The sequence below is a fragment of the Durio zibethinus genome, chromosome 18, assembly GCF_047325235.1.
Source record: "Durio zibethinus cultivar Kanyao isolate XHJ-2024 chromosome 18, ASM4732523v1, whole genome shotgun sequence".
In the NCBI taxonomy this organism is placed as follows: domain Eukaryota; kingdom Viridiplantae; phylum Streptophyta; class Magnoliopsida; order Malvales; family Malvaceae; genus Durio; species Durio zibethinus.
In genome coordinates this window covers 14161056-14177540 of record NC_143179.1, presented here as the reverse complement: position 1 = coordinate 14177540, position 16485 = coordinate 14161056, and the positions used below count along the sequence as shown (strand labels likewise).

The 16485-nt window shown below is 31.6% G+C and overlaps 1 protein-coding gene across 1 annotated transcript; it reads left to right on the top strand.

Moving 5' to 3' along the window:
* Nucleotides 1-1517: 1517 nt before the first annotated feature.
* On the top strand, nt 1518-14638 carry LOC111299688 (actin-related protein 2/3 complex subunit 1A-like). The gene is made up of 15 exons (XM_022895044.2): nt 1518-1735; nt 2139-2224; nt 3378-3454; nt 3676-3770; nt 4277-4346; nt 4538-4607; nt 8688-8761; nt 8844-8886; nt 10112-10193; nt 10549-10637; nt 10751-10836; nt 10915-10978; nt 13822-13928; nt 14135-14190; nt 14308-14638. The coding sequence occupies exons 1-15, from the start codon at nt 1666-1668 to the stop codon at nt 14370-14372; spliced, it is 1134 nt and encodes a 377-aa protein (XP_022750779.1). The 5' UTR covers nt 1518-1665; the 3' UTR covers nt 14373-14638.
* The last annotated feature ends 1847 nt before the right edge of the window (nt 14639-16485 follow it).

Genomic DNA, 16485 nt, shown 5'->3' with positions numbered 1-16485 from the left:
AATTAAAGATTAAATATTTATTCAAATGTAATAAAAATATAAGGATTTATTTAAATAAAGTTATAAAATTCAAGAGCTTTGTTATTATTTTAACCAATTTTATTTTATGTATCAAATTGAAATTTTTACAAAATTCAATTATCAAATACGTGAGAAATTTTATATTTTATTTATAATATTATAAATTTAAAAATACAAATAAATAAATATCAATTTAAAAACTTTTAGAAAATAGAAGTTTTTTTCATTTTTAATTTTTGAAAAATAAAAAATAAGAGTGAAAATATGTTTCGTAATTGAAAATAAGTTTTTAAAAAATACAATAAAATAAACTCAAAAATTAAAACAAAAAAGATATTTTCAATTATGAAAACAAAAAATAATAATTACTTTTTTGTTTGTGTTTTACAAGTTAAGAAGTTGACATCATATTAGAAATTTTTTTTAAGTTATTAATGAATAAATATATATTATATATTTATAATTAGATGTCATTAATAATAATTTTTTTTATAATTGTTTATTTTATAACTTTAAAAAATAATTTTTTTTTTCATTCACCAAATAGTTTTTAAAAAATAAAAAATAAAAGAAAAAACTATTTTCCAAAAGATAAAATTAAAATAAAATATTTTCTCAAACCATATTGAATCTTATATTCTCATTTCAATATTAAACTCATTAATCAATTTGATATTTTAATAATAATAGTATTTTTTAATAAAATAACTTGCTTTAATTAAATAAAAAAGAAAAAAAATTTAGACAAAATGATTGTTAATGTAGATTAAAATTGCGCTTGTTCTGTGTTCATTGGACCGATTCAATTAATTTTGAATTAAATTATTCAAAATAAATTAATCAAGTTATATTATTTTATTTTTATTAATTAAATTAAAATTTTTAATTTTAAAAATTAATTGATCGAAATTAATTCAGTCAATTCAATTAATTGTTTTGGTTAAACAAATAATAAAATATATTAAATTAAATTTTAAATTTTAATTTCTTATATTTAAAATAAATTAAATGAAATCATCCAAAAAAATTTTAATATCAAAATATTAAATTAAAACCCTTAATAACTTGAAATAAAATAAATAATTTCATATATTTTTAGTTATATATAAAGAGAGAGAGAAAGAGAGAGAGAATTTATTATATTTTGATTAAAAGTTTTATTTATTCAATTAATTTGATTTTTGAATTGAATTAATTAAAAATAAATTTTTTAAAAATTATTTTTAATAATTAATTAATTTTAATTCGATAATTGATGTTAAGCAAATTAAATTATTTTAATTATTTAATTCGTTTAAAATCGAATTATAAATTCCTCTATTAAAACATTCATAATACTTTTTTTACATGATTATTCATATAATTATATTTATTTAATTTTATAAATAAAAATAAAAATTATTATAATATAGTTTATATTAATGTATTAAATATTATTTCTTATTTTATTAAATTCATGTAAAATTTTTATTAAAAATTTAAGTGGCAGGTGTCGTAGTTTAAGTCACCGGAGTTTGCCCTTTGGTTAGCGGAGAATTCGAAATGTTGAGATCCCTTCACTGATACAACCATTTCTTTCTCTTCTCCATAGATCTCTCTCCGACGCAATTGCAGCTCAATACATCAAATTCGTCAGTTAAAAAAATGGCGGCCGTCGCGGTCCACCAGTTTGCTCAGTGCATCACTTGCCATGCTTGGAGTCCCGATCACTCGAGTAACTTCCTTTGTTTTTTTTTTCGAAATTCAGTTCTCTCTCTTCATCTTTATGCTTTGTTTGGTTGCTGTAAAAATATAGGAAATAAAAGAAAATAATTTTCATTTATTGAGTTTACTGTAGTTGTGATGTATTGTTGTCTTAGAAATGTAAAATTGAAAAGGAAAAAACGAAATTAATGGATCAATTTACCGATTCTTTACATTTTAGTCTCTTATTCTAAATTGATCCATTTATTATTGATGTGCCGGTTTTTTTTTTTTAATTTATTTAAAGCTTTTATTATTACATGTTTTAAAACTACAGATTTGGTCCTTGTTATTTTAAATTGCATGAGATAATGTTTTCTGTGAATTCTTTTTTTTTTTTCTACATATGTAATTTTGCTTTTTCTTGCTTGTAGTGGTAGCATTTTGCCCAAATAATAACGAGGTTCACATTTATAAATTGTTGGAAGACAAGTGGGAGAAAGTTCATGTTCTTCAGAAGGTACTTTATTCATTTTTTTGCCCTATAAACTGATGCTATGTGAGTTAGTCCAATATGTATGCAATATGTCTAAACTCATCACCAAAAGTTATTACAAGTTTTCATTTTGGAATTGTATAGTCTTGTACTTTTGGGATACCCCGATTTGCACATTGGATGTGACTAGAACCTAGGCTGAAGCCTCTTTTATAATGAAGAATAAAAATGTTATTCTAAAAGGAAAAATACAAGATGAATACTTTGAGGATGGACACAGTACAGGTTGCATGAAGACATGTTGGATTCATGTCTGAAATCTGAGTCTTTGTAAGAAGTAAATAGAAGTACTGCAGCAGCAAGGAGGATTGATGCAGAGTTTGGGTTTCAACCTTGGTATGATATCAGTCTGCATTTTGACCACTTTTAGGCTTTACATGAACAGGGAAAGTTCTCTGTGCATGAGAAACTGAATTAGGAATCCTGAAGCGACTAGGAAATTTATTGGATTAGTTCTGAATTACGAGATAGGGGTTACTAGAAGTTGTGAGAAAGCTAAACTTTAAGATTAGTTCTGAATTGCGAGATAGGGATTACAAGAAGTTGTGAGAAAGCTAAACTTTAAAAAGTGAGAACAAAAGAGTGAAATTAACAGCATGGTTGTTGATCTGGCAATTATGGTCAGGTTTTGAAATTCCCAAACCCATTTAGAAATCTTGTTCGGAATTGGGTTGCACCAAATAATTGGAAATAAATTATATGGAGATTTAATGATACTTTTGAACTCTTATCATGTGCCTATGCTAGAATTGTTAAATATGCCTTAAACAAGTTAAAACATGAGAAAGACCAAGATATAATAGAAACCCTAAACTACTGATTTCCTGTTGAGAACCATACTAGAACATGAGGAGAGCTCCACAGTCTAAAATCTTTTGAAGTATCTACTCTCTTCATGTGGAAGGAAATTAGCCTGTTTAGTGTTCTTTGTACTTTTGGAAGTAAATTCTGTTTTAGCTCCATGTTTGGTTACTAAATTTTCTTGTTAAAAAATGAAATTTATCAATCTGTTGAAGTGACTAAATTCATGGACGATGATTCTTTTCTTTCTTAAGTTTTGTTTAATTTATGCTTGATTTTTATCAATATGATAATTTTTATGTCAATATTTCCTCAGCATGATCAAATTGTTTCTGGGATAGACTGGAGTCGGAGGTCAAACAGAATTGTTACCGTATCTCATGACCGGAATTCGTTAGTACTTATCCTTTTTTTATATACCCGAACAAAAATGAAATTTTTGCCATTTGGATATCTCTCTTTCTCTCTTTCTATTTCCCTGTGTATGGACAAACACAAGCAAACAGTGCCTACATGAGCAATGTGTTTGGCTTCTTTTTATTTTGTTATTTTCTCTTCTCTAGTATACTGTTATTGACTATTTTGTTTGCTGAAATTTGTGATCATGTTTGAAGATATGTATGGAACCAAGAAGGACCAGAATGGGTACCAACTCTTGTCATTCTTAGGCTCAATCGTGCTGCACTTTGTGTTCAGTGGAGCCCCAACGGTACTTAAAACACAATTGCACCTTTCATTAGTGTTCTTCACTTCTTTGTACTGCACAATAAATTAGCATTCTATTCAGATTGGCACCTTCTTGGTTCCATTTATTAGTTTTGTTTTTTTTTCTTCTTCAGTCATTAAGGACAAATCATAGAACCATTTTTTTACCATTTAACACATAAATGTTACTTCACGTTTCATTGTTTTAGCAGCTTTATTAACTAATATTGAGCTTAAGCTTATAAAATAGATTGGCATCTGACTTATGGGAAGTCTATGAATTATTTTGTGGAGTAGGATCTTTAGATATGAGTTGGACTATTTGATAAGAAAAAAATCCCTTGAAAGTTCACAGCACTTGTTTTGTGCTACTATTTTGATAATTTTTATATCTTCATGTTCTTATGATTTGTGAGGACCATTAAAACTGAAGGTAATCAGAGGTCCTCTTTTTCAAGTAATTTGACGAAGTTCTAACCAATTCATTTCTTCCCATCCTTAAACTTCCAGAAAACAAGTTTGCTGTTGGAAGTGGTGCTAAAACTGTGTGCATATGCTATTATGAGCAAGAGAATAACTGGTAATATGTTGCAACGTTTCAGTTGTCACTTTTCCTTTCTCTTAATATCCTCAAACTTAGTTCATATGTATTAGATATATGAAGACATTCCCATTTGCTTGTGTTCTAATGGTATGCATGGGTTTTTCTATGGTTTTTTTTTTTTTATTCTCTGATTGATGCTACATGCTTGTGTGGTTTGCTGTTTCTAGGTGGGTCAGCAAACTTATCAGGAAAAAACATGATTCTTCTGTCACAAGTGTTGCTTGGCATCCTAATAATGTGCGTATTTCCCACTTGAGTGCACTTTTTTCACTATTTAATGTAGTTATAATGTGGATTTTCCATTCAACTTTATTCTATGACATGGCCAAGTTGTCTTATGGTAGAGTTCATCCATCTGCATGTATGAGAAGGTTTTGTTTGACTCCCATGACATTTCATTCAGAAGAAAAAATTGACTTTAAGGGACAAGGATTTTAAGATAAACGCTAAAGATGTTTAACATAAGCCCTAAGCTTTGATGGTTAAAAAAAAAATCCAAGAACCATCTCTTTCTAGCAGGTTCATAAATCTCAGTTTATTTTTATTGATCTAAGATACTCTATATTAGACTATAGCTATGAATAGGAGAACATTAATGTTTTTGTGGAAACTTGGTATGTCAAAACATACCAACATGGACATGCTAGAGCATATTTTACAGCAAGCAATTGAAGTCGCATAGTTGAGCCAATATGTCTCAACCTGTCGTTTCGAGCCTCTAGATGTGTCTTGTAATAAAGTTAAGAGAAAATGGATCATATACTCCGATTTTCCTTGAAAAGATTTTGTAAAAAGATAAAAAGGAATATTAAATAGATTGACATTTAGAAGAGGAGAGGGGAAAACACAAAAAAGAAGAGAGCAAGGAATGCTTCTACCTCTTTGTGGTAGCAGTGATTGCCCCTTTTCTCCCAGCTTGAAACCCATAATCTTGTTAGTTCTAATTGCAATTTTCCTTTGATGAGATTGAAGTCTTAGATTTTTTGTTAAACTATTCCACTTCTCCAAAAGCAATCATTATTATAATCTTTAAGATTAGTCTTTCTTTCACTAGACTTTGTCATCCTTACTTTCTGTTTGATTAAGTAAATTTTCTTCACCATATGATCTTGTTCCTTTATTATTCCTTGACAAATTTAAATTGTCTTATTGTTCCTTGGCGTGGACTTTAACTCCCCAAGAATTGTCCTTTTCTTCACTTTTGTGCATTTCTAGTTCCTCTTATTATTGGTATACAAAACTACCTTTATCTAAAAAGGCTGAAACTTGATAAGTATGTGATTGCATAGTGTAAGAAGATACCATGTAGCCTTTCTCATGCTCCTAGAGAAACCTTGTCCTTGTTTTGAAAGATGCCTTTCCTACCTTGGGATCCACATCCATTCAAAACCCGAGCTTAATATAAAGACACCAAATCTATAAGAAGCCATACCCGCATGAGTCCAAGAGAATGTTGCTGTCCCCAAACCTTACTTGGGTGGTCTACGTCCAGTGTTGAACCTTCAGCATTCCTACAATTTATCTGATCAAAGTGGGCTTAGGCAAATACCTTGAAGACCAGCATGACTGGTTATCTTCATGGATTTAGAGTTTAAGCTCCTCTATCTTGCTGTCATTGTAGCAACACCCAATTCTAAGGATACTGTGTGTTGTAGGTTTAATCTCTTAATGTGAAGGAACATCTAATGAAGTTGGTGGAGTTCACATGAGTATATGGGTTGGATGATTTGAAGCTTGATGAATTCTCTAAGTGGTTGACAAAAAGGTGTATATTTGACATGCCCATCTACCATCATGATCAATTAATTCTTGGGTCCATCTCTGTTACATAACTCTGTAGACCATCTTGTTCCTTTCCTTTTGTCCTTATTACCCTTCTTTATTTTCTTTCTTTTTCTAAACACCTGACATTTCTTAGCATCCTTTAATAACCATTTTGCTAAGAAAAGTTTAGAGGATTATATATCTAAAAACCAGTAATTCCAAAGCATGGTTAAAGAAATGGATATAAGTAAACATGCACACATGCAATACACCGATGTATGCACACGTGCTTAAAGGAGAAGGCCCGAGTTTTTATTTCTTATTTACTTTTGGATTTGCCTTTGTCATATTCATCATTGGCCGCTTTTGCTGAAAATTTTGTTGTATTCTTGTCTTCTACTGTGTTACATGGACTTAACATTCTAGGGCCCCATACCCATGTGAACGTGACATGACAAGATTCAGGTGTGGAATATGCTTCTGATATGGCACTGGTTATTCAGACTAGGCTCTTTCATGTAAGTAGCAAATTACCCATTGCACAAATCGATTGAGAAAAACATAAAAGTGGCATAGTGAAAGAAGGCATGAGGTGAAGTATAAGAGGAGGCGTTTTGGGAAGATAGAGAGAGAGAAAATCAAGAAAAGGTGCTAAACAAAAGGAAAAATAAGAAGGAAATGAAATTGTTATAAGTAAGAGAAGGAAGATTACAAGACAAGAAGAAGAATCTCGATGGGCATATGACAGATATGTCCTAGTGGTTGGATTTGTGGCTTTTTCCCTTTAATTAATTTTTGGGATTTTGTTAAAAAGGAAAAAAACACATTGTTGTTATGTCATTATAAGCCCATTAAAAAAAATGAAAACAAAAAAAGAGAATATGAGCATATGGTTGGTTTTAGGGCAAAATAGGCCCCACTTTTTTTTTACTTTTCTCATACTAGGTGCCTTTGAGTTAAATTGATTTTTCTAAATTTCTATTTCATATTTATTATTTTATTTCCACAAACTTTTAGAAGGATCCTTGTATCTATATGTTGTTTTTGAACACTTTTTAGCCAAATCTACAAGTCCAAATATTTTAACAAAAGATGAGTTTGGCACATAGACCCATATTGGATACTCATAAGTGAGTCCATGTAATATAGGTCTTCTATAAGCTAATGCTAAATGGTAATTTGCAAAATGCTTTATTACATTGAGAATGCCTTACAATTAATTGATTTTAAGTGGGCTTCTTGAGGCAAAAGGGCTTGAAAGTCGTACTTAACAAAACTTTTATTGGATCAATGCTTCTCCGTAAAATCACTTATTTTAGTATGGTGACGCTAAAGATGAATTATGATGGGAGAAATAGTGGGGAAGCGGTATTGGTGAGTTTATGCAGGTTTTGAGAACTTTGGTGTTTGACACTATCTGTATTCTACACTGATGTCAACTCTTATTTTATGAATGTAGTAAAAAAGCATTGAGTATCATTATCTATTAAAGTAAGAAGAGGTAGTCATAGGGAAGAAAGTGCTAATGTGATTAAGATGGATGGTGAGGTAGTACCAGAGTAGTCATTTTTGATATTTGGGATCAATTATTTAGAGTGATGCTGAGTTAGAAAGGTATGTAACTCATAGGATTCAAGCAGGATAGGTGAGGTGGCAAAGTGCGTTAGGTATGTTGTGTGATCGCAATATGCATTTCAAGTTAAAGGCGAAGTTGTATAAAACAATTGGAAGGCCTGCATTGTTATATGGGATTGAGTGTCGGGTCATTAAGAAACAACATGAAAAGAAAATGAGTATAGTGGAGATTATGATGCTTAGATGGATGTGTGGTAAGATTAGAAGAGACAAAATCAGAAATAAAGAGATTCGAGGAAAATTAGGGGTAGTCCGAATTGAGGAAAAGATGAGAGAGGGCCATTTGAGATGGTTTGGACATGTGAAATGTAGGCCTATCTGTGCATCAGTTTGGAGAAATGAGTTTTTGGATTTGGGAGAGACCAAAGCTTTTAGAAGTGGACCACAAAAGACGTGGATGCAAGTAATAAGAGATGATATGAGAGTTAAGGAAGTAGATGAAAAGGTTGTTTTTTATAGAAATGAGTGGTGCAAGAAGATCCAAAATTACGACCTGACATGATTCCTTTTTTTGGCTTTTCATACAACTGAATCCAGAGTTATGGGATATAAGGCTTAGTTTGTTGTTGTACTAAAGTAAGAAGAAACTCTTGATACATGTTGGATATCTCATTTGATGGGAATAACAAATCCATGTAAGTTGTAATAAACTGCTGTAAGATGACCAGGATACTGATCATGAGATAACTAGGTTTGTTGGTTACATTAAATGTTTGGAATTGTGTTTGTCTTCACCCGCAGAATATCATAGGGTCAATACCCTTGTCATTTGAAAATTTTGTTTTAGATGCTTCTGATTGTCATCTCTCTGGTGATTTAAGTATATTCTGTTTTGTTAATTGGTGTATGATCTATATTTTGGAAAAGAACCCATTTGTTGTAAGTCATATTCTCCATTTTTTAATTCTTTTTCTTCAGATTCTACTTGCAACAACATCCACAGATGGAAAATGCCGAGTATTTTCCACATTTATCAAAGGTGTTGATACAAGGTATGTTAAATGTCATTGTCTGGTGACATGCATTACTATGAGAGCATAATATTAATCATGTTTCCTCTTTAAATTTTCCCAGGGAATCAAAAACAGGCTCTTCTTCAGATTCAAAGTTTGGAGAGGTACATACATGCCTTCCTCTTTAGCAGTAAATATTTAACGGGTGCATTTGATATGTAGGAAGATGTGGACTGTGACTTTTATTTGTTAACCATATATTTCCATGTTCAAGTTGGTAGAAAACTCTACCAATAATTCAACATGCTAAAATCTTGAAAAATGAGTATGGGTAATAGGCTTGAATTTTGCTTCTTTCCATGTTAGTGATGCATCCAATTGCAATATGTTCAATTAACTGCCAAAAGGGAAAATTTTCTTTAGTTATTGAATCTCTAGTGATTAGGGGGCCCAAATTCTGAGTACAATCTGGATTTTGCTGGGGTCATCAGTGTAAGAAAATTGAAGTTGGATAGCTTAATCCATGAATGGTGAATGATCTGAATTTTACTTTTTGTTGATGTCATATTAGTTTCCAGAATGCCAAGGTAATATCGTTGGCTAGCAAACCTTGTTTTGTGGTTCACCATTTAAATTGCAATGCCAATTGTAGAGGAAACATTGTGGCAGCATGGCTGTATAGGTTTGTGCAATTTTCTATATTCTCTAGTGGGTAATGTCTTTGCCTAGGGAACAACATTTGTGTGGATAAACTATGTAAATAAAGAAACATATTGCAAAACATTCATCCAGTGATAAAGTAAATCTTGATAAAAAGCTATATGATGCCAAAATTGTGTTTAGTAGTGACAAATATAGGCTAAACTTAAGCTACATAGCCATGCGTTGTCACATTTTGTGATGCCTCTTGTTTTAAAAATCATAGTTTAGACTATAGTTTTTATTAAAACTAATAGAACATAGACGTCCTGAAAAGGCAGAACATGGTGGAAATGCAATTAGTTTTCAGAGGTTAAGCTCAACATGTTGAAATTAATTCTTAATATTTGCATTTGCATCAAAAGAAGTAGAAGAATGGAAGGATAACTTCTGTATTTAGTTTGATCAAATATTGATCCAAGTATTTGGCTCAAAGGAAAGACTGGAGGAACTGTTGTTATTTATTCATCTATCTTGAAATATGGAGTTGACGCAATCAATTACCAAATTTATTCTTGCCTGAGATGGACCCATGAATGTTTCTATTGATTACATGCTTTATCTTTGCATAATCTGACTTGCATAGATTCTTATGTCTTCTATCATTTATTCTGCAGTTTCATTAACCTTTGGTCAGTGCAAAGAAAGCTAACTTTTTCTTTCTCTTTTTGGCATTTATTGTTGGTGCAGCAAATAGTTCAGCTTGATCTGTCATTTTCATGGGCATTTGGTGTGAAGTGGTCACCGAGTGGCAATACTTTGGCTTATGTTGGTGAGAAATATTTCTATCTGTCACGTTCAAAGATAAAGTGTGTGACATGGCATTCATTGACTTGGAGAAAAATTTTCCCCTTAAACTACCAATTTGGTATTTTGACTTGGTTAATTGTTTGTTTAGCTTCTAGTTGAGGGGAAATCTAGTTAGAAACTATTGCAACTTTTCATTTAATTTTTGGTTGTTGAATAACCGTCATTGCATGAAGTCACTAAAGTAAATGGGTTATGCCTAAATTTTGGTATAACTTCATAAATTCCACAGCTCCCTTTTAGCGGAACTTTTCTGTTATTAGAGTCTTAGAGCTGCTTGTAAAAGTTTTCTTCTTACCTGCCATTTATCTATTTTACAGGTCATAATTCTATGATTTACTTTGTTGATGATGTTGGTCCTTCCCCTTTGGCCCAGAATGTTGCATTCCGTAATTTGCCTCTTCGTGATGTGGGTCAGCAACCACTCTTGTTAACTGTTTTTTGTTTCCTTTTATTTTGGGCCTAAATGTAAACATCATTTTTAATCCTAAGTTTTTCTTTAATCACATAAATTACTATCAGGTCCTGTTTTTTTCCGAGAAAATGGTCATAGGCGTGGGATTTGACTGCACTCCAATGGTTTTTGCAGCAGATGAATCCGGAATATGGTATGTAAGATTCATTATCATTGTAATTCTCTATGCTTGCTGCATTACATTAACAAGGTTTTTGGTCCTGTTTTCTAGGAGCTTTATTAGATTCCTTGGTGAAAGGAAAGCATCTTCTTCAGGTCCAAAATATGGTTCTCAGGTATGTATATCATAAAACTTTTAGCTATTCTTATTCTATAAGTGTGAAAATTTTCTGGGTGAGTGTGGGGGAAGGGGGGCAAGGGCAGATATTTATAAGAAAAACACAGATTGCATCATGGCTGATTTGTTTCATGAAAGAATTTGTCGACAGTGCTCTTATTGAATAGTAAGATCTGCAGCTAGTCTATTCACTTGAGTGAATCATGGAAAGCTCCAACTTTTGTGAAACAATAGTTTGAGCTGAGCCAACTATTTATTCTAAAAGTCAGTATGATCTTAACATCAAAGGTCATATTCCAGGTTCTCTAAGGCCACTCTAGTCATTCTCATTTAATATAAATTTTCACTGAAGTGGAGAAAACATAAAAAAAGTAGTCTTTTTAGTATGATCCTGAACTCAGTTTTATAGAGATTGAACGTGAAAAAATATCAATATATGGATGTCTCATTATCCACTTTGGTCATTCTCAATTGTTAAGCATCCAACATACAACCAAGTGGCTATAGGTGGAGAGGTCCAACATGAACATAAGACCATAGCTAATTGAATATATGGCATAATACAGTGTAACATTTCCCCGTACATGTAGGTCCAATACTAACAGATGAAGCGAATGGACTTAACATGTTGTCAAACAAATCAGAAGCAACAAAGAACAAGAACAATAAGCAAAATAACAAACTTGGGTTGCAATCAATGTTGTTAATTTTGTTCTGGTACCAATTGTATTGACCGTCGATATGCTTTAGCTATATTAAAATGCAATACATCTTAGAGTAATTTTTCATACCGGATCTGGTACCAGTTAGTACCAATTGTTTTCATTGGTTTCTACTGGTTTCGTGAATTTTGGTGGATTAACTTGTTTCGGTTGGTATGTGAATGTGGAGCATTTTTTGTAATTTTTAACTTGTCTTTTGTTATTTGACTATTTTTAACTTAAAAAAATTAAAACTAATTGACAAAATAACTCTTAAAAGTTGAATTTCTCTATTTTTATTATAACTTATTTTCTTTTATATTTTATTTTTTCAAACTAAAATTCATAAGTATTTTAATCTCTTTCAAGAAAGTAATTTTGTTCCCTTTCTAAAGTTTAACAATCATGAAATCAAAGTTAAGTTTTTCATCTCTTTGTTTTTATTTTAACATTTACATCGTATGAATCAGATTAAGTATTTAAAAATATTATGATAAATTGATGATATTATTTTTTATTATTTTAAACTTATTTATTTGGTTTTTGAAGACTGCATATTTATTTTGTAAATTATTATTGGTATTATTATTTACAAGTTTATGTATATATATAACTATATTTATATTAAACCGAAAAATTCGAAATAATATGCCGAAATAACTAGTACCGGCATATATAATTTTTTTAAAAAAACCAAAATGTTGTCCGATACGATACTAACATCCTCGGTTGCGATACCTTGGTAAATTTTAGGACGAGCATCCAACCTAAAACAAAATTATCAATAGGTGGAGAAACCCTTTTTATGTTTCTCTTGGTAGCAGAGCCTCTACTCCACTTGGTGACCGCTTCGTAATAGGCTTATGCTAAAGTATGATGATGTCCAAGCCACAAGATAAGCACATAATCCTTACACTTGCATCATATGCCTTGTGATAGGTCTGTTGACCCTACATATATGGGGGAGTATTAAGTGGTGACTAAATAAATCCCACATTGAGTATGTTGGTGTGGAACCCAATTGACTTGGGCTTTGCACCTATTACCAATTGCTTTTTGTTTTAGATCCTCATCATAAAATTTCTCATCAATTATGTTGACTTGATTCTCATTGGACTGGAGAAATCCTTTGGTTATACTTATATCATCTTTGTGATTCTCTTTAGATGTTTGATACTTGTATCTTTACAAAACTTTTACCACTTCAATGTTGAATTGAACATACTTATACAGCTCTAATATTTCGGCTCGAAATAATATGGAAAATCCAAGTATCAGTACTATTTATTACGAAAGTTGTGAACTGAAAATAACTGTATTCTATAAGATGTAGAAAGGATCTACTTATATTGTTAGGGTGGTTTATCTTTTCCTTTTGGCAAGCATGGACACTATTTCTTGAAGTCTACTTGAGTACCTGAGTTAATATCATTTGAGGGTCATTTAGCACTAATATCATTTGAAGGTCATTTAGAACTGCATAAATTCTTTATTTAAATTCAGTTAGAATTTAGCTAGGCAAGTCTGTCAAAATTTTTATTTCCAGCTACACCATTTTCTTATTCCTCAAACCCCAAATTTGCTGTCTTCATTCTTATTTTCTCTCAAACAGTTGTTTCTTGGTACTGAAAAGTGAAATATGAAGCTCACTGCCGGTAGCCTTGTGCCCTAATGGTACCTACTTCCTCCCAAGAATATGTGGAAAGGTTTTAAGTCTTGGATTGGAGCCCAAGCATTTTGCTTTTTCCCTTTTTCTTTCTTTCTTGCCTGGGAGGGGAGGGGTGTTACAGAAGTTGGGGAAAATGATGGGGAGAAGGTTATATTCCATTTTTCTGATAAGAGCAACTTGGCTGGTGTTGTAGTAGTGGGGGAAGGCATGAAGAGAGTGTTGGATTCCTTTGTTGGAAACATTTTTATGGCTCCAAGAGAATGAAGGTGGCTGATATGTAGAGCTAATTGGGATCTTTAAAAGAAACTGATCTGACACTACAAACTTTTACTTCTTTAGTTGAGAACCCTAATATCTAATTGTTTATACATCTCATTCTCTTTTAGTTTCTGAAACTCAACGGTAATGCAATGTTCTTTAAGAATATTTATAACTTGAGGTTGAGCTTTGCATGTTGTCATTCCTTTTCAGTTTTCTGAAGCATTTGGCAAACTTTACGGTCAGTCAAAGCATGGATTGAGCAATGATACAGTTGAACCTTCAAGGATACGGGGAGCTATTCATGAGAATTGCATCAAGTACTTCTCTGCCATATTGTTATTATTAAATATAAAATGGATTTTTCTCCAAAAAAAGAGAACCCACTCTTATGTTCCTTTCTAGATGCCACTTATCAATTTTACTGCTTAGTTTTGAATACGGAGTGGATAATTGATGCAGAGATGTTCTCTTTTTATTAAAAATGAAGCTGAATGTTTGACATTTTCTCTTTTTGAAACTGTAGTTGTATTGTACCTTTAAGAAAAGAAGGTTTTCGAACAAAGCGCTTCAGCACCTCAGGTAGGGTGAAGGAACAACTGTTGCTATTTTTACTTTTTAGATACTCTAAACTTTTAGGGCTACGAAACTTTGAGTTTTTGGGATTCATATTCTCAAATATGGCTCTTTTAATTACAGGATTGGACGGGAAAGTGGTAATTTGGGATTTGGAAAACTATGAAGATCTTTCTGACTATGTCTAAGAGATGATCGGTGAAAGGTATTTTGCCAGCCTACTCGTCACAGTATAGAAACAAAATAATAGAGTAATAGCAAACCATGTGGATGGATCTATACAGTAATTTGATTGAGAAGAGTTGGCCATATTAATATTGATGCGATCTGATTCTGAAATCTTAGGAGAAACTTTATACCATATTATATTTGATTTAAAGTACATGTTATATATGTGCTTTTCTACAAGTTTTGTTTGTGGATTGTATTTCAATTACTATTTTTTTAGGTTGAAGATTCGGATATTGCTTTTTTTTTTTTTATGATGCAAATTATTTTTATGGATTTGGATTTATCAAATTATAACCGGAACGCTTCTCTGTCAAGAAAACTCATAATTTCTTTTTCAAAATAAATATATCTCTATAGTAGCATTGAATTACTCAAATTTGCTGAGATTGGGCTCTCTTTTTTTTTTATATATATATATATATATATATATTCATTACTTTTTGTAGGATAAAATGCGGATTAATAAATTTGCCAAAAAACTTTTCTGATCAAACTTTTTATCAGTCTTTTCCCTCTTCAATATTAGTAAGATTGGTGTAGAGTCTGTTCAGGATATCGATTCTAGCAAGGAGGGAAAGAGGGAGGGAGGGAGGGAGGGAGGGGCAGAAAAATTATTTTTTTTCTAGTAGCAAATGTTGTGGTTGACGAAAGAGTTCAAGCCTTTTTCTCTTTTAAAATCCCTTTTATGATATTATAATTGATTTAATTTAAAAGTTAAACGGTTTTGCTCACCACAATTAATTAATTCATAACCACATTTATCTCCACACCCTTAGCAGCCATAACTCCCTTCAGTCTCACCGTTTAGGTTTGGAGTTTGAATAGATATGAATATTCGCCTGTACTTGAAAACACAAAGAAATTTATTTTCGCGAGATTTTAAATGCAAATAAATATCAATTTCGCTCGCTTCTGAAAACGGATATCCGTCCAATTAAAAATAACACGAAAATTTATTGTCGTGTGGTTTCAAAAAACATAAAGCTAGTGCTGCACAAGAGATAAACTGCATCCAAATTTAAAAGCAAGGATATGACTTCTAGAAAATGTTGAGAAAAATAATCCACCTAAGCAACAAAGAAGATAATTGCGCAGTTAATATGAGTCCATCCAAACAACACAATAGAGTAACACCTTTAATTATTTTTGTTCAATTGATTTCATGATAGTATCTATTGATTCAAAACAAGAAGGATAAAGTACAAGGTGACTTTCACCATGGAATTTGAAACAAACAGCACTAAGAACAATTGAAGATAAGCTCTGGGTGCTTCTTCAGGATTTCGTCTGAGATGACCACATACCTTGTTTTAACAGTAGTCGTCTCACCTATAAAGCGCCAAAATGCAGGAAATGATTAAATAAAGGTTATTTTATTTAAGAATGAAACTTACTAATTTCCACAGGAGCTTAGCTTCTTCGTGAGATCTGGGTCATCGCAGTTGGTGTTTTTAAGATACCCATCGATCAGAAACTCTTGCATTATGATAAGCTGGTCAGGGAACGCCTTCCCGAGAGCCACAAGTGTAGCTTTGCCAGGGTTCGCGATCTTTGTGAAACCTTTTTGTGCTTCTTCTCTACTTCAATGTATCAAGATATATCTTTTTTTTTCTTGCAAGATATATCAAGATATATATTGCAAGCCTTCCGGATCTTCAAATCCATAAAAAACATCTAATACGTCCTAAAAATTTTGTGCCTCCCTAAAAGTGCATATCTGCTTAAAATTATATTTTGTTGATGGTATTTTTGGGTATCTTAGTTAAATGAAAACTGATTGAAAGTTGAAGGTGAGGAAAAATGATACAGTAATCAGAAAGCATGATCAAAGAGTGCTGGAGTTAGGTTTTCTAGAACACACTTAGATACTAAAGTCAGTGAAATATTTAAGATTTAGTAAGGAAGAAGGTAAAAGTATGTTGGGGAAGCTACAATGGAGAGAATGTTTAAGCTACAATAGAGAGAATGCTTAAATCTTAATTAGTCTCTCATTTACTTTATACATAAGATAAAGATGATAATTTAATTGAGATAGTTGATAATGAATTTATATAAAACTCGAAAATGATT